The sequence below is a fragment of the Anastrepha obliqua genome, chromosome 1 (genome assembly GCF_027943255.1).
Source record: "Anastrepha obliqua isolate idAnaObli1 chromosome 1, idAnaObli1_1.0, whole genome shotgun sequence".
NCBI classification, from domain to species: Eukaryota; Metazoa; Arthropoda; class Insecta; order Diptera; family Tephritidae; genus Anastrepha; species Anastrepha obliqua.
Window position 1 is genome coordinate 106,495,079 of NC_072892.1, and position 19,092 is coordinate 106,514,170.

General features: G+C 37.0%; 1 protein-coding gene across 1 annotated transcript in view; it reads left to right on the plus strand.

Moving 5' to 3' along the window:
• Positions 1-19,092, plus strand: part of LOC129236403 (uncharacterized) — a 391,692-nt gene that overhangs the window by 305,083 nt on the left and 67,517 nt on the right. Inside the window, exon 15 of the mRNA XM_054870777.1 lies at positions 8,709-8,988. Within this exon, the coding sequence (XP_054726752.1) occupies positions 8,709-8,988 (280 nt within the window). The remainder of the gene's footprint in view (positions 1-8,708; positions 8,989-19,092) is intronic.

The following is a 19,092-nucleotide window of genomic DNA, read 5'->3' on the forward strand; positions in this document are numbered from 1 at the left end:
TGGCCTCTAAAGACTCAGTTTTGAGAAAAGGAAAAGGTCACAGGGGGCTAAGTCCGGTAAGAATGGTGGTTGATTTATGATATTTGTCGAGTTTTTGGTGAAAAAAGTGTTCACAATATGAGCCTTGTGAGACGATGGGTTATCATCGTGCAAAATTCATGAGTTTTCTTTCCACAAACCGGGCCGTTACCTACACACATTTTCTCTCAAACGTCGCATAACTTCCAAATAATATTCTTTATTTACCGTAGAACCATTCAAAATGAATTCCGAGTGCACAATACTATGATAATCAAAGGAAACGAGTAGCATGACTTTCACTTTTGACGGACTTTGACGTGGTTTTTTGGGTTTCGGCTCATGTGGATAGCGCCATTGCGGCTAGCATGTTGATTGGTTTGCTCGTCGAACACACCCTCATACACCCACCCCTCTTATGATACGCTGGATAAACGTTGGGTTCGAATTCACTTCCTCAAGTCATCTTCACCTTCTCAGCCACCTTCTTCCGAAGATTTTTTTTAAGGAAATTGAACTCTCTTGGAACGAGTCGAGCAGCCACGCGTCTCATTCCTAGTTGATGGTTGATTCGTGAGACCCGCTAAGATCACAAGCTGCCTCTCTCAAACGTAAATGATGGTTTTTCATACTGTGTTTCTTATGTAAACCACAGAAGCGTTTCTCGCTTAAAAAGAAAAATTAATATTCCTCTTAAAGGAAAAACTTCTATTTTTTTAATCAATCAATCAATCAATCAAATAATATCCAAATCGGAAAATTGTTTGTTAAAAAAAGATTTCCTTTTAAATTCCAATGCGATAACTATAATCACAAACTTTTTGGAGAATACCTACATACAAATTACAAAAATACATTACAAAATACATTACAAATTTACCAAAGCACAAATTTACCAAAAATATTTTCAAAGAAGAATGGCATGCATTGAATTTTCGAAGACAACTTTTAAGCTATGTATAGAGTGAGCCATGTAATATGTGCTTTTTGAATCGGCTATAAAAAAAAAAAAACAAATCAATATTTTTTCAAACGTTTTTTTTTGTTTCAAAGATTGAACATTGTCATTTATGAATAAAAACTAATATCGTTCAAATGACTGCCACTACTGGCTTTACAGTAGGCCATTCGATCAACCCAATTTTTAAGCACATTTTCGATTGTTTGGGCTCCAATTTCATGAATGGCAACTTCGATTTCGTATTTTAAAGCATCAATCGTCTCTGGATGGTTCGCAAAGCATTTGTCCTTAACGGCTCCCCACAAAAAATAGTCCAACGGGCTTAAATCACAGCTATGAGGCGGCAAATTGATATCGGAATTTCGGCTGATTATTCGGTTTTCAAAAACGGTGGCCAAAAGTTCGAGTGTAACTTTGACAGTGTGACAAGTTGCACCGTCCTGTTGAAACCAAATGTCGTCCATGTCTTCTTCTTCTTAGCCTCACAGTCCGTGGTGGACCATAGCTTCATCAACAATTTTTCTCCACTTTATTCTATCCATGGCTACATCTCTCCAGTTGTGTACGTTCATTTGCTTAAGATCTGATTCGACGTCATCTAACCATCGCTTTCGTGGGCGTCCTCTTTTTCTTCCTCCAATTGGTGTTAAAATAAAAGCTTTCCTAGCATTTCGCTCTTTCGGCATGCGCAGTACGTGCCCAATCCATCTAATTCGTTGGGCTTTGATAAAACGTATTATATTTTATTTTTTTATTTTTTTATTTTTTTATTTTTGTCGTCCATGTCATCCTCTTCAATTTTTGGAAACAAAAACTCGTTGAGCATGTCACGGTAACGCTCGCCATTTACTGTAACCGCGGCTTCTCGCTCATTTTGGAAAAAAATGGCCCGATGATGCCGCCAGACCAAAAACCGAACCAAACAGTAACTCGTTGTGGATGCATTTGCTTCTCTACAGTAACGTGTGGATTTTCTGAGCCCCAAATCCGACAATTTTGCTTATTGACGTTGCGCCCGATGTGAAAATCAGAAAAGAAGAAGAAGACTCACCACTTTGGAAATAGGTTTTCAATATTTCCCAATTATGTTCAAGCGTATAGTGTCCCATTTCGTAAATGTCAAACCTTTAAGTAAATTATGAACACATTTGACATGTCATTTGTGTTACCATTCTCAAAAAAATTGGTGGTTCAAAAAGCAAACGCTATATGGCCTACCCTTTATTTGGTATTGGCTTTGAAAAATACATACACGCATTCTTTAAGTAAATAAACAAAATTTTTCGCAATATTAATTTTCATATTTCAGTTGACTTATCCGCTCATACTTCTCCTCCCTATTCCAGCATTATGTGCATATAATAAATTGGCCTGTATGTGTGCTCTTAAAAATACAACTCGAAGTCACAAGTCCTATAGCAATACGTTAAAATTAAAGAATTGTGAAATGGCTTGGCAAATTATTATCCTCTGCCCTTGCAGTCGGCCTTTAACCCCATAGTAGTTTTTAGGCATTTATGTCTGCCTGCTGCTTGATTTTTACCCATTTGCAAAGCCATAAACTTTCTTGTCCTCGCTTGCAGCCATCGCATCTCATATGCGCAAGTACGGTTATGTGTGTATATGTGTGTGTAAATGTCGAGCAGCGTTAACACCCATATTCATTCAACTAATTTCAATTTTCATCACCATATAGGAGAGCACACACCGACACATACATATATATATGAGTTCTATGCATATATATGAATATGTATGTATATATGTATGCACATATTCATATATACATACATACACCAGGGTGCTTCACCAAAACAGAGCTGCGAGTTTTCCACTGGAATTATAAATTATATTTTAAGACCTCCCCCAAAATATTACATTTCGTAAAAATAATAGCATAATAAAAATGCTTGTGCTTGTGCTCTGATTTGAAAGTTCTTCCAAGAATTTAGTTTTTAATAAACAAAGAGAGCTTTTGAAAATGTTGTTTGCAAAACAAGACAATCGAAGACTTTGAGCTTAAAATGCCTCGATTTGAAATGTTTAAACAGATCTTCAATAAAATCAATGGAACAGAGATTAGTTAACATTTGCAAAAAAAATTACAACGTGAATGATTAAATTTTTCAAAAACTAGAAAAGGCAAGAGCAAATATTTCTCTAATGATATCTCATAAATCGAAATCGGTCAAGATTTGGCTAAGCTTTTCAAGTTTCCGTTGAACTTTTCATCCGAAAAAATTCAAAATTAGCGTAAAAAATCAAATAGTTTTGATTTCGTAGATAACATTTTAAAAAATTTTATGCAGATTTGGGCACTCGAAACACTTTCGAGAACACTACGGAACAAGCTTAAATTGCTCTACAATTCTGTTTTGAAAATAATTTTCCCACATGCATCCTAAAAAGACAGGGAGAGGAGGAGTTTACTCTGAAAAGCTAAAAAACCTAAGCATCAGTGCATCTTTTTGCTTGCCTATTGACTATAGTGCCTTTAAAGCAGAAATTATATTCATAAAAGAGGTCGTATTGCTCTTAAAGAAGAGACCGCTAACTACGAGGGAAGTATACATCTACTCGTATAATCAGGCGATTCTGGAATCGTTAGAGTCAGTAAAACACCCATTCAAAACAGTAGTTGAATGCCCCCAAGTTAGTATGCAAAGTTTTGCAATATTTTAAAATAAACTTGATTTGGGTGTCAGACCATAGAAATATAGAAGGTAATTAAAAAGCAGTTGAGCTTACAAAGGAAGATACAACACTAAATATTCATCCCAAAAATGCACTAATACCGACTTCCTTAGCTACGTGTAAATTATTAATAGATAGACACTCCATTAATTCTGAAAATTTCCGTTGGGGGTAATTACCTTTTGACTAAATAAGCAGGCAAACTTGGACAGAATGGAACCATGGCCGTAGAAAATCACTATTAAATCTTAGGAGACAGGATATGAGAAATGCGATGGGATACTAACAGGGCTTTGTCTAATTGGAAGGCATGCATATAAACTGGGGATACTATCATACATATTGACTTTTGCCGATGGTGTCAAGTTATTGAAGAAGAGGCAACCGTGAAACACCATTCGTGTACATGCATTACTCTATACAGAAAAAGACTTCCCATGCTCGGATTCGCCTTGCTTGATAGGATTGAAATTCATTAAATCCATAGGTTGGTTCAGAGAAGACTAAAACGTGTAAAGCAGTAGTATCACAATGGGGTTATTTGGGCCTAAATATGTGGGATGACAGCCACTCAACCTAACCTAATCTAACATAATCCCAGAGAAATATGAAATGGATAATATTAATTATCCCAAAGAAATATGAAATGGATAATATTAATTATCTTGAGCGGCTATCATTACTGACGGTTAGAGACTAAATAATAAGGGGCAACTGAACTTAAATCTACGACTACGTGGCTACTGAAGCGTTTTTTATGCTGTGTTAATTGCTTTAAGGTAGGCTGCGTTGTGGGTAAGGAACTCGTCTGTCTACTCTGACAGTCAAGCTGCTATAAAATCTTTACAACGTCCGAGTACTTCATCCAAAATAGCAATCAAAAGTATAGTAGAACTAAATGAGCTGGCTAAGCGGTGCACCACCAATGGTGTTTGGGTTTCAAGGCAGTTCAGCTGGGTATAAACGGAATTGATTTTAAATCCACCAATTCTGCCCAACATATAGGCATCTCTTTATTCTTTATTCGGTTAACCTACTTTTCTTAATCCAACAGTAGATGGGCCATGGAACCTACTGGTGAGCTAACTAAACAGGCTTGACCCAGAGGAAATGAGCACATAACTATTATCCCTCATAAATCTACACCGAAATTCCATTAGTGCGGTAGTTGATATCATCACCGGACACCGTCTAATGGGAACACATGGGAAACGTATGTGGTTTCGGGAAGAGCACTGAGCAGTTCCTCTGTCCTTACCCCGCTTCTGCTAAAATGCGATATCGCTGTCTAAACTCTCACTTTTTGGAAGTCTTGCAGACTTTGAATCGACAGCCATTCACAGTATTTTATCGTTTATTCGAGAGACAAAATGATTTTACTTCAATTGCAAAGTGGAGGGGGAGCTTGAGTCCAAACTAATGATATCATAATGGGTCTAGGCCTCCTTATGGAGTGTGGCAACCACCGGAACTTTAACTATGCAGGCCTCTTATCTTTCTAAGCTCTTATACTAAGGTTAAGTTAGGTTAGGTTAGAATGGGTTAGGTTAGGTTAGAAATCAAACTCATCCTTTGTTACCCCATTGCAAAGGAAACAATTGAAGGTAACCGATGGGACGAAATGTGATAATTGAGGGGATGGAGAGAAGGAGCAGGGCTGAGTATTTGCGGATTACGAACGATGATTGAGTTACGGATGTGTTAAGCGCTTTATGCTGCTGATGAAGTTCTCCAGGTTTTTAATACCAAGGCCTGCTAATTTAAAACTAATTTTATTTATAAAAAAAATGTTTTTTAAGTCTCACAATTTTTTCTAAATAATTTAGCATAAGTCTAAAAATATTATAATTTTTTAGTGCCAGTGTAAAAATTATAAAGATTCCTTTAATTTTTTTTGTATAAGAAGTGATGCACCCTAGTATTTACATATACATATATATGCGTGTATGTAGCACGTAAATTGCATATACTGTATCTATGGGCACACATATACAGATGTACATTAGTACGCCCTAACTCTACTCGAACATAAAAGCTATTAGCCATACCAACTGGAGCTCTAAGTGAGGGGTAAATTCGCTCGAATTCACCATAAAAAAGGTGGAAACAATACCGCAGCGAAGAAGCGTGTTGCGAATATAGCAATAAATCGTAAGAGTGACTTTTACCTAATACCCTGTTCCATGAAAAATATGGTCAAGTTAAAGATTAAACTTAAATGAACATAAGAAAATACTGAAATCCACCACCTTTTAAGGAATATACTGGCATTTTTTACTGTACGGGTATACACGAGACCGATCAAAACAGACCTTTCCATGATAATCGGGGTTGTCTTGCCACAGCGACTAAGATTTGCTTACACCTGACCAAAGATTGTCACTTCAGCAGCAATCGATGCGGGAAAAAATATACGAGTATTAGTGATAATTGTAAGAAATTTATTTATAAAGACGGAATTATTTACGAGACCAGTGGGCATAATCTCAAGATCCGGGCTTCCGAAATGGCACAATGTATGCTACCTTTTTCAAATCTCCCTCATTCTCTATGGTCGCAAGCAGTTAACACAGCAGCATATACTCGCAATCGTAGCCCAACAAAGATGTTAAAAGGTAGGACACACTATGAATTGGCTGCGAAGGCATGGGGCTTAACAAGACATGGGTCTGGCCGATTAAAATTTGACGGTAGATGTGTAAAAGTTTGCTTTGCCTGCATCTCACGCTAAAGCTTATAGGTTACACAATGCCAATACAAAACAATTTTTGTAGGAAGTGACGTTATATTTTTCAACTTTAATAGCTCGTATGTGAATATGAATGAAGACTGTAATTCTGAATATTCTAATAAGGAAGGGGTTGTGATCGCTATAAAACAGTAACTGTTTATGTTCTACGAAATACAAATTGGGCAGCCGGAATCGTCAATCGCTGGCGGTGTTGAAGTGAGTGAAAGCGTAGACGGAATTAGGATTGAGGGCGAAGTAATTGCTGAAAAACGCAAAAGGGGTCGGCCGGGACTCTTTCGTGAAAGTAAAGTAGGGTGTTTACTAGAAATGATGCAAACGGTTCTGTAGAGAAGTATAAGGCGAGGTGCAGAGGTGTCATGCGTCAACCTGAGGGCTGCAAAGACTGCAAGTATCCGGGGCGTTTATGCAAATTGAATTACGGACTGAAGCAGTCCAGAAGATACTCGAATAATAAAATAATTAAAACGAATTCGCCGATAATGTCAAAATCATCGGCGTGCGGCAACAGTTGTACATTCTTATTAAAAATTGTGCCTGAGCGATTAAGTTCTGCGGTGATGCCAAATTCACACATCGTGGCATATAGACAACTCTTTTTCATGCTGTCGACTGCGAAGTCGGCGAAAAGATGATGTGTGTCTATTCCGCTTTCATGAACCTTTTCCAAGACCTGGCATATTGTGGATATCTGGTTAATGACGGATTTTCCAGGTCTAAAGCCACACTGATAAAATCCAATCAGTTGGTTGATGGAGGCTGCAGTCTTTTGCACAATATGCTCGATATAACCTTGTACGCCTTATTCTGCGGTAGTTGGATTGCAAATTGCACGATCACTCTTCTCACGGATTGGGCAAAATACACTTAAATTTCAATCGACAAGCATGAATTTGTTTGAACATACTTTGAATAGGAGCAGATGCATGCACCTTACCAACTTCTCGCTGAAATGTTGAAATTGTTCAGCGGACAGTGCGCCAGCTCTCGCGTCTTTGTTGTTATTTAGCAGCATTATCGCTATAAGCAGTTCTTCATGGTCAGGTGGCGGAACGAGAGTCCCAGGATCTTCACATTCTCTGCGGTATTCAGAATTGTCTGAACCACTTATGAAAACAGTGGGAGGAGGGGATAGTATATAAATATATAATTGGCGCCTAAACCCTTTCTGGGTGTTTGGCCGAGCTCCTCCTCCTATTTGTGGCGTGCGTCTTGATGTTGTTCCACAAATGGAGCGACCTACAGTTTCTAGCAAACTCCAAACGGCAGATATTTTTTATAAGGAGCTTTCTCATGGCAGAAATACATTCGGAGTTTTGCCATTGCCTGCCGAAGGGCGACTGCTATTAGAAAAAACTCTTTTTTAATTTTGGTGTTTCACCGAGACTCGAACCTACGTTCTCTCTGTGAATTCCGAATGGTAGTCACGCACCAATCCATTCGGCTAGCTGGAGTAAAGTCCCCATGCGTCCACAAGAGAGGGAACTGGACGCCGGTACCTGGTTATGTCAATAGACATAAACGCGGCTCCACCTTGATAAAATGCTTACAGCGGTCTCAGGGTGGAAAGCAGCCGAGCGGGATGAATGTTATAGGAATGTTACAGGAAGAGCGTGCCTCACATACCACATAAAGCAGAACCAGAAGTATGTAAGCCTGTTGACAATATCCTCACGAATTCTTTACCTCCTTACTGGCAACTAGTTTGAAATTATCACGAATTGGTATATCGGAATGAATTCGAAAGGATGCGAGACTTACGAGTATGCTTGGAATAAGATTAAAGTAAACTAATTTCAAGCAAATATGGAGCAAATCTATTTTAGCGTCGTATATGTATTCAATAGATACTCAGGACACACTTGTATGGTACCAATGCATGAATAAAAACTTCCTTGCATGGCAAAGTACATAGAAAAAAGCACCAGCATATTGCGACTGTCTTCAACTTACGCTGCTCGTGGGCGAGTGTGTAGCATGTGTGTGTGGGTTTGTATGCCATTCATTTATTTTGCAGACTCGTGAATATATCTGCGTATATGTGTAACTATGTATATATGCACTTAGTGCAAGGGTGCGTGAACATATTCTTGCAAACTGGCATGTGGCTTTCACAGTTGTCGAAGTGTGCCAGTGCGAGTATACTCATGCATACATTCGTAGCTACTTCATTTAAACATTATTGATTCATTTTTTTCTGCTTACCTCAACACTAATTCTTCTTTTCTCTTTTTTATTTTTGGTTTGTCTTTTCGCATTCATTTTTATTCAATGTTTGATACACAGACGAGTCTATACTCTCCGAGGATCCCACACCAGCAGAAACTACACATCATTCAAGTGGCGGCCTGAGTGCCAGTGCTAGTGGCAGTGGTGCGGGCGTGGGTGCGGGCGCCAGCATCGATGTACATGGACATGATAAACAGCAGTCGACACTTCTTATATTGGCCGCCGTTGTGGCGATAGGTGCCGTCATTGTAACGTCAATTATCGTGGCGGGTATTGTGGTCGTCTGCAGGCATCGACCGCGGCCACCTGAACCGCAGGATGTGCGCAAAAGTATGCGGTAAGTTCATTTTCATGCATGTATGCATATACAGATATATATATATATATATATAGAAATACATGTGTGTATGTAGTTTGTGAAGTGATTTTTTATGCTGAGTTAAAATAAAAAACTGCAGTGCCAGCGATTTCTCATAAAAAGTTTAAATATACGATTGCGTACGTGCGCACTTGCATTACATAAAAACTTCGGTGTAAATGTAAGCCATTAAAAGTAATTTTACTACAAACTGCGAAATGTACAGTTGCGAACAGCAAAAAATTTCAGTCGCTGCAGTTTTTTGTGTTTCGATAGCTGCGATAATTTTTTAGTCGAGTGTAGTGGATTATCAAAGATGATGATTCTAAAAATTTTGCTCTGTACATTTCCAATTACGAATGATTTTAATGCCAATTTCATGTATTCGTTGGTTTCAGTGGAATTATTTCTACGTTTTCATAATTTTGCCTCTATTATCACTACGCAAAAATTTTACTTAAGAGATGCCCTAAAGAAGCGAATTCAAAGTATTGAGGTGAATATTGGGTTAGGTTAGGTTTAAGTGGTTGACTTGCAGTCACGCATAGACCGGTTCGCTACATACCGGTATCAGATGGAGTTCATTAGTTATGCGTTTTGAAATAGTCCACCCGCCTAAATGGACGCCTTCCTCTATAAGCTGATGATATTGTCCTCCTGGCAGATAGTCTCAATGTCATGTAATCTATGATTAAAAAACTGGGAAAATATTGCGCTGAGTGGAACATGGAAATAAATTCAATAAAGTCTGAGATGGTCTTTAGAAAAGGTGGTCCACTAGCCAATACTGAAAAATGGTGATACAAAGGAAAAGAAATAAAAGAGGTGGCAGAATATAAATATCTCGGAGTCATTCTCACAGCCAAAATGACGTATGCTAAGCATTTGGAAGCCAGAAATAATTTAGCAAGACCTAATATTAATTACCAAATTCTTAGCTAAAACATAGATTTCATACAGAATGATGAAAGAAGAAGAAGAAAAGAAGAAGAAAACTTGAGCATTATTTTATTGAAAGAACTTTGAAATTACCTAACTTCACCCCGAATTGTGCAATAACCAAGAAGCTAACATGAAAGATAGCTTTTCTTATTCACTAGAACTACACATGAAATACCTACATTTGGAAAAATATATATTTATGAGTACAGCAGCAGTAGACTCACGCACAAACGTTTTTTGGTATGGAGTTCGGATTTAAGCTTAAAGAAAGTATAGCTGCTAGGGACTGGCAAGTTCGCTGTACCCCGCTTTTATCAAACGTGAAAGTACAAAATTTAAATATGGCAAAACAAAAAGCGCAATCAAGTAAGATTACTTAGATTACTCTAAAAAAGAAGCATATTTTAGAGTAGATCCACGGCTAGCTGACATCCGAACAATATTTAAAGCCGGATGTGAATTGCTAAAACTGAATGCAATAGCCTATAGAAACGCTATGCAAACTTGAGTCCTTAAACGAAGACGAAGACATAACACTATAGAGAATTTCATATTGCAGAGTTTAACTATTACTTTATTTTAGAGGTGTGGCAGACAAAATCGTTATTGTGACAAACATTCTTATCCAAATTCTGTCAAAAAACTATAGGGAACGAGTCATTTAAAAAGCGCGCGTTACACATATGTCTAAATTTTTTTTGTTGGAAAGTTGGTACAACTGTCCTCGATAGTGTCGCAGAGTTTGAGCGAGATCTGTCAATTAGCTTTTAATTAACTTCTGCTCAAATATGAACGAGACTTTATCAATAAAACGGTCCGCGGATGGCATATGGCAAAAATAAATTTTTTGTTTTTTGGTAGGACTGGCATAAGCTTACATGGCAAATTTCAGCGTGATATGTCACATAGTTTGTTTTCTGTGCTACTGTAAAGTCAAGCTCGAGTGTGTTCTTCGAATTTAACGATGGAAATTCAAGTTGAACAAAGAATTTGTTTGAAATTTTGTTATTCCAACAAAATTTCGGCTTCAGACGCCTTAAAAATATTGCAGACAACCTATGGGGACTCTGCTCTATCGCGTGCACGTGTTTTCCAGTGGTACAAATCGTTCAAAGAGGGCCGTACATCAACCCAAAAAACCACGCCAAAGTCGCTCAAAAATTAAGGTTATGTTGACTGTTTTTTTCGATTACGAAGGTGTGGTGCACTCGGAGTTCCTTCCGCAAGGCCGATCGGTTAACGCTGAATATTATTTAGACGTTTTAAAGCGTTTGCGCGAGAACATTCGTCTTAAAAGGAAGGAATTGTGGGACAACAAGTCATGGTTTTTGCATCACGATAATGCACCAGCTCACACATCACGTCTTGTTGTCATAATGTTAATATCGTTCCGCAAGCACCGTATTCGCCTGATATGGCTCCATGTGACTTTTTCCTGTTTCCCAAGCTCAAGTTGCCGCTCCGTGGAAAACATTTTTGAGACAATTGAAGTCATAAAAGAGAATTCGAAGAAGGAACTGAAATCCATACCGAAATCGGCCTTCCAGAAATGCTATGATGATTGGGTAAAACGTTGGCATATGTGTATCGCCTCCAATGGTGATTATTTTGAAGGAGATAAAATAAAAATTGAACAATAATTAACCGTTTGTGTTTTATTAAATCAGTCTCGTTCATATTTGAGCAGAAATCAGTCAACCGCAGGTGTGCTCTGCGATTTTCATGCGATGGATAAAAATATCGAATAAAGAATTTGTCTTAAATTTTGTGTTTTGAACGGAATTTCGTCTGCGGAATCATTGAAAATGTTGCAGAAAGCCTATAGCAAGTGTGCTTTATCAAAAAAACGGGTCTACGAGTGGTATAAGGCTTTTGCAGAGGGCCGGGAAGTCGTTAAAGATTTACTCCGATCTGGTCGCCCATCAACGTTTTTAACGGATGAAAACGTTGACAAAGACAAGGAAATGGTACCGAAAAACCATCATTTACGTTTGAGAGAGGTAGCTTGTGATCTTAGCGGGTCTCACGAATAAACCATGAACAAGGCATGAGACGCGTGGCTGCTGGACTCGTTCCAAGAGAGTAGAATTTCCTTAAAAAAATTCTTCGGAAGAAGGTGGCTGAGGAGGTGAAGATGACTTGAGGAAGTGAATTCGAATCCAACGTTTATCCAGCATATCATAAGAGGAGTGGGTATATGGGGGTGTGTTTGACGAGCAAGCCAATCAACATGCGGCTGAATGGCGCTATCCACATGAGCCGAAACCCAAAAAACCACGTCAAAGTCCGTCAAAAGCGAAAGGCATGCTACTAATTTTCTTTTTATTATCATGATGTTGTGCACTCGGAATTCATTCTAAATGGTTTTACGGTAAATAAAGAATATTATTTGGAAGTTATGCGACGTTTGAGAGAAAATGTGTGTAGGAAACGGCCCGGTTTGTTGAAAGAAAATTCATGGATTTTGCACGATGATAACCCACCGTCTCACAAGGCTCATACTGTGAACACTTTTTTCACCAAAAACTCGACAAATATCATTAATCAACCACCATTTTTACCGGACTTAGCCCCCTGTGACCTTTTCCTTTTCCCAAAACTTAAATTGCCACTCCGCGGACGCCGCTTTGAGTCTATAGAGGTCATTCGCTGAAGGAGCTGAAGAAGATCTCTCCAAACGAGATTGAAAGGTGCTTTGATGTATGCATATGTGTATTGCTTCGAATGGAGCCTATTTTGAAGGCGAAAAAATAAATTTTAATGATTGAACCATTTTTTGCGTTTTATTGGACAATTCCCAGTAATTTTATGACATAATGTATTTCTTTATTTATTTTTATATATTGAATGAATTAATTTATGAGTTAATTGTATCAATTGAATCAATTGTAAACCGTGGCTTTTATAAATGAGATAAAAAATTACTACTTAAATACTTACTTAGTCCACCCGCACACCATGTTTCCATTGTGCATTTAAGGACCGATTTCCAACCCACTGCTGTGATATCCTCCAATCTCTCACACTGTGGTGCCCCTAAATATTTTGTAATATTACAAGCATGTTTTGAATAACTCCCGACATCCGTAAAGACGCTTTACAGTTTCCCTTGAGCCTTGTTCCTTGCATTTCTTGCATTTCTCGCTGCTACTGGGCTATGTCCCGACAGCACTTTTACAAGCTCTACGTGTTGGTGATAGCAGAAGTAATTCTTAATTTATTTATAAATATTGCATCTTACGTTTCAATAATTTATTCAACAATGTTTACACAAGACCTTAGCTTTCCTGCGAGTAGCTCTCCCATCCGTGCCAAAGTTAACCGTGGAGTTGGTACCAGTAGTACCAAGTTGCATGTTAGATGTACCAACTTCGTTTTCCATTATAAGAAGATGTACTATCACAAGACTTTGCCTTACTATGTGCAATACAAAACAAATAATTTGAAATATATGTACGTATAAAATTATTGAGTATTCAAAGAAAAAAGGAGAAACCTAGTAAAAACTCTGGCCCAAATGTTGTGTTGCTTTCGTTTTGTCGCAGGCTGTATGTATACTTACCATCTCCCCTCCTGTGGCATAGGTCACATACTAGTTTTTGTATTATTACCTCGCAATACTTCGAACAAGCAATTCGCGCCTTGGGCAGATTTTCTTCTTTCACATCACAAGCTTCTAATCACTTATTCCTAATGAAAGGAATGGAATCAAATTGCAAAAATTTCATTCCGCAACCCTTACACGTAGTTATTTACAAAATTCACACAGCCTTCAAATGCGCAACTGTTTTTATTCTCGCTATTATTTGATTGAAAATGCTGTAATTTTTTTATTTGTTTATCTTTTGTTTCAAATATTTTTAGAAGCAATTGAAAAACAATCGATTTATTGCAACTACTAGCCTGATTTTGATGAAGATATGATAATACCAGCAAAAACCAAATGGCTAACATTGCCATCAAAACATTTAATGGAACTACCTTCTACTTTTTTTTGTATCAGAACGTTAATCACGTCATGAACATTTTTACGATTTAATAACATTTTTTTGTGGAGATGAATTTTTCGAATCACTTTAAATAGCACAAATAATTCACGCTTCTGAAAAGTACATTTCAATTAAAAAAAGTAGGTTGTGCAATGGAGACATCAGATTGCAACTAGCAACACTTCTTGTTGTTTAGCCAAGCAGCTCTTGTAATTGCGCGAGCTCATAAATAAAAAATAAAAAATACGTAAATTTTGCATAATAATTCACTATATGAAATTTCAGTCAACAAAACACATAAATTTATCCACAGAAGCGGAGGCGTCAAATCGATAAAAAATTGTATTGTTAATATTTTCTGACGCTACGAAAAACACGAAAAAAAAAATACAAAAAAAATCATCATCCGATTTTCTTTTGCGCTAATTCTGTAAGTTATTAAGTAATTGAACTTAATTTAACATTTAATATTAATTTTCTTTTAAAGGCATATGTTTATTTGTTCATGTTTTCGCAAATGATGATTTGAGGCCGCCATCAGAGTTGACGTAAATTTCGGCTCTTTTATGATATTTTGCATCACATTCGTCAATATTAATTATTTCAAATGCCGATTTTTTGCCGCGTGCTGATTTTATGGACCTATACATTTCACGGCATATGAACGTAGATCAGTTCCTTTAGGTAAACCCAGAGAAAGCAGTCTGGTACCGTCAAATCGGGCAAAGAAAAGTGTTTTTAAAAATTTCGGATTGCACACGCATTGCTGCCGTTTTACTGGAGTAACATTTTTTCCAAATATAAATAGTCTAGTATTAAGAACTCATTCAGACTGTTTCAATAGCGCTAACAAGTGACAGTTTTCGCGTTTCGTTTGTCTATTGAAAAAAAACCTGGCGCATGATTTAAGTAAACTGCGCACCATACGATCACTTTTTGGGCGTGGTTTGGTATTTTTTTGAGTTTACAGGTATTGTCGGTACTTAAAACTGCATAGTTTGTTCACTCACTTGTTCAAAAAGGTGAATGGTTAGCCTCGCCGCTCAAAATCGATTATTCGCAAAAATTAGCATCTCATTGTTCAGCTGAATATTGTAGATAAACTTCTTCAAATCTTTGGTCAAATTGTTTTGAAGGCACCTCCGACGAACAACCAGTCACAGGCTTATTCTCAACACTTTCCTCCACAGCTTGGATTTTGCCAGCTCATCGGTTTGATGGAAACCGTTCAGCTGATTTTCAATTTCGGGTTGACTCAGTCTATTCAAGACCAGCGCCCAGGTTGTTACATTAAGCGGTTATGTGTCCCGAAATACACGCTGTGTTAAATCTACATATTAAAGAGTTATTGCACAAAAACTTGGAAAGAAGAGCACAAAGCTCTTTATAGCTTTTTATAACTGTCCTCAAGATGACTTCTAATTGAGGGCAAGTAAATTCATTGTTTTATTTTTAACCCGCATGGAGCTCACCAAATAAAAATACGAAAACTTGAAATTTAAAGATCAGTAAACCCGCTTAAGGTAATTATATAAACTGTCAAGGTTTGAGTATCGAATGGAAAAAAATGAGTGCCTGCGAATAGAGAAATATTTCTTTGCACATAACAGCCTGCCGAGGAAACGAAAATAATTTTGAAGTGCAGACGAATTTTAGCAGGAGTTAGCTTTGCCGTAAGTGCAAAATTATCAAAAAAAAAAAAAAAAAAATAGAAACTAACAAGTCGCGCATGTTTCCGGTTTCTTATGAAAGCTTTAAACGCGTTTTTCTCCAAGTGACTTATTTCAATATAAAATGAAATTTGTACAAATTACTCCATAATACTATGTAGTAGTTCCCGTTCAGCTCTCGATTTTGTGTTTCATTAATAAAATTTTACTTTTATTTTTTTTATTAAAAATTGAGAACAGAACAATTTTTAATAAAAAACGCGGTTTTGATCATTTTTGCTTACAGCTTGGCACCTTTCTTTTGAAGTGAACTTAAATTATAATCATTGGTCAAACGATAAAATCAAACGTATGGAATACGGTAATATTTGAACTTTTATGTCCGGATCCGAGAACTGTTATCATTATGAGTTTTATCAAAAAAATTGATACTTAGCCATTATTTTGAGATTTTAAGATTTTCGATTCAAAATAGTAATAAATATTTTAGTCTTTTAATATTGCTAAGAAAATATAATCAAATATCGACTTATATTTTTGTGAACAAAAATAAAACTTATTTTTCAGTGTAATTTTTTTGCTGTGGAATAAAGTTGTTAGTTGCTATTTCGAAACATTCAATTTTTTTTAAATAATTTCATAAAAATTAATGAATATTTTTAGAGTCTCCCTTTTTTGTTTTTTGGCAGATCGAAGAACCGCCAAATAGGCCGTACCTCATCTAAACTCACCTCAGTTCATCTCTCCCGTGGTGAATAGATTTTAAAAGTGAGCTCCTTAACAGACTCTGAATGAATTTGACAGAATCAGCTCATGAGCTAATATCACTTGGAGTGTATTAACAAACAAACTGAGATTGTGTTGGTGATATACGAAAATAATCAAACAATGACACTTCAACGATGGCGACGTGGCAGTCGAAAATCCCCTCACAATTATTTTAAGAAAAAACCTTGAAATCTATCATCTGTGCATCGCACCCAAAGTCTACTCGACACACTTCGCCTCAACTAGCCTTATCTCAGCTCTCTTGATATGCATACACACAATACAATACAATAGAAATAGCATTTCATAACTATAGCACAGCGACTTTTCAGTAGTTTTGGCCATTTTTTGTTGTAATTCAAATAAAATAATTTTTTATGAACAAATAAAATGCCCATCAAAACATCAAACTTTTTACTCAGAATTTTTAGAAAAATTTGAGGTGGTCAGTTTTATAACCCATTGAATTTTAGTACACGCACCAACACATTCGGGTACGGTGATCGCCTCTTCGCCTAAACCTCTTCGAACCATTCAAATTTACTATAAATCGAATGCATGAAATCCATACAGTTTTTGCAGAAATTACACCAAATGTATACATTACATATTCATCATATTCATATACATATACATATATAATAAACAAAAACTACGAACAAACACTAATTACCGTTAATTACTTGTCCAGATAGTAGCAGTTCATACACAAGTTGAACCACCCAACCGTCCATCCAACAGACGGGCATTTACGTTTACATTTACGCTGACCAAATAGTATTTAGCAACTCTTGACATCTCTTTGGCGTTCTTAAACAAGTCGAACTCGTGTAAATGCCACTTCTGTCCGAACTCATCTCGCAAACATTTTAACTATAAGTAATTAGCACGGCATTCATTTAAGCGCAAAACTTTATATTCACACAAGTCTGGCTTCTTCTCCGTCGCCACCCACCGCAAGAACTTCGTTCAGAAACGCAGATTCACGCAAATTTGCGCAGCACTCACGCATGTCCCTACACTGCAAATAGCAATGACTTCTTGCGGCTGCCTTAGTATGAGCTGACTTTCCGACTCGCGCCGGTCGGCGGCCTGCAAATAAACAACCAACAACGTGCAGCCAAGGAAATAAACAAATAAATAACTTGCTTTAAAAGCTTTGCGGTGAACTGGGCCCCGCCAGTGAATGGCCTTTTTGCTTTTGGTTTTTTGCAAGTTCTTCTTCAACATTATTTGTTTTCGCATTTGCTTTTGTTTTCTTCTGCAGAAATGTGAAAGTTTTGCGAAGCTCATGAAAAATTAAATTAGTACCCCACCTGTGCAGCGCTGGCAAGCAACCATAGTTTACTTCGTGGTCAAACAGAGTGAGCCGGTCGGATTGTGCTGGTTGGCAAACGAGTCGGCGCGAGAATAGGCAAGAGGGTGGGCAAGTGGGCACGCAGACGGTAGGTGGGATTGCCAGCTGTATGAACTCCATAGTCACACTGACCACTCTGACTATTTGTGTGAGGAAGGAAGCGCTAATTACAAGTTATGCGGCAACGGTAAGCAACCAAAGTTTAAAAGGAATTTTCATTTGCATAAAAATTATGCGGAAATTATTTAGTCAGAAAATTTATGGCTAACGCCAAGTGTGAAAAATGTCAGCCAAGGCCATACAAATAAGTGGCAATCAGAGGGCTTTTTGTATTTTATTTTCATTTTCTGTTCATTTAGTATTATTCGTTTCCTATTTCTAAATTCTTTTCAAACTCTTCTGTGAGTCATTGAAATGAAAAGGTGCGCACTTGAGTCGCTCATACGCAGTGTATTGCCTGTGTAATGCAATCGTGTAGAGCCGAACGTAATGGGGAGAATGAGAAACGTGTTTTATGAAAAGTAAAAGGAAGAGTTGAAAGTGCAGAAAAAGCGAAAAAATAATATTTATACGAATATTCCCAGTATGTAAATATAAAAATAAACGAGTTAGTGATATTTAGTGCGCTGCCGGAGTGGAAGAGACTTTAAAAGGGTATCATTGTGGTAGCCAGAAACGGCAATACTCTACTTATAGACTGCAATTAAAATCAATTTATGTTGAAGAATCTAAGTAGTTACATTTTTTTTCATTCCTTCCTTTTCTACCTTTCCTTGTTAATCTTTTTACAATTTTCCAAATTTCTTAAAATCACCCAGATTTTGAGTAGTGTTTCGTGAGCTTTTGGAGCGACAATAGCTCCGTTAATTGAATCTTCAACAAAATGTTCTCAATGTCTTTAAGTCTAATATTAATGAAAGGTTCATTGGCGCAAAATACATTCATTACTGGCGCACTTACTAGCGCTGCACAGGTGTCCTACGTAATCTTTACAGAAGCAAATTATTTATAAGTACAATTTTGTTTTAGAATAACTTTTTTATTAAATTAAAAAAAAGTATTATATGTTCATGGAAATTTTTATTTTGATCCTTACGCGCTCCTTTGCTTGTCTGTTTGTATACTGCATCTGCATAGTTCACAAATGTCAACTATGATTGACGTACGACGCTATTTGAAAAAAGTATACATTTCCCGATAGGGTGATTATTTTTGCGTCTTAGAGTGTCATTATCGAAACAGTTTCCCAACATATCTAAGGTTTTTGCTTCATCGAATGCATTTTAAACGCAAAATTTAATACAAAGTCTTTATTGCAAATTCAAATTCATTTTTAAGACTGTGCAGAGATGGATTT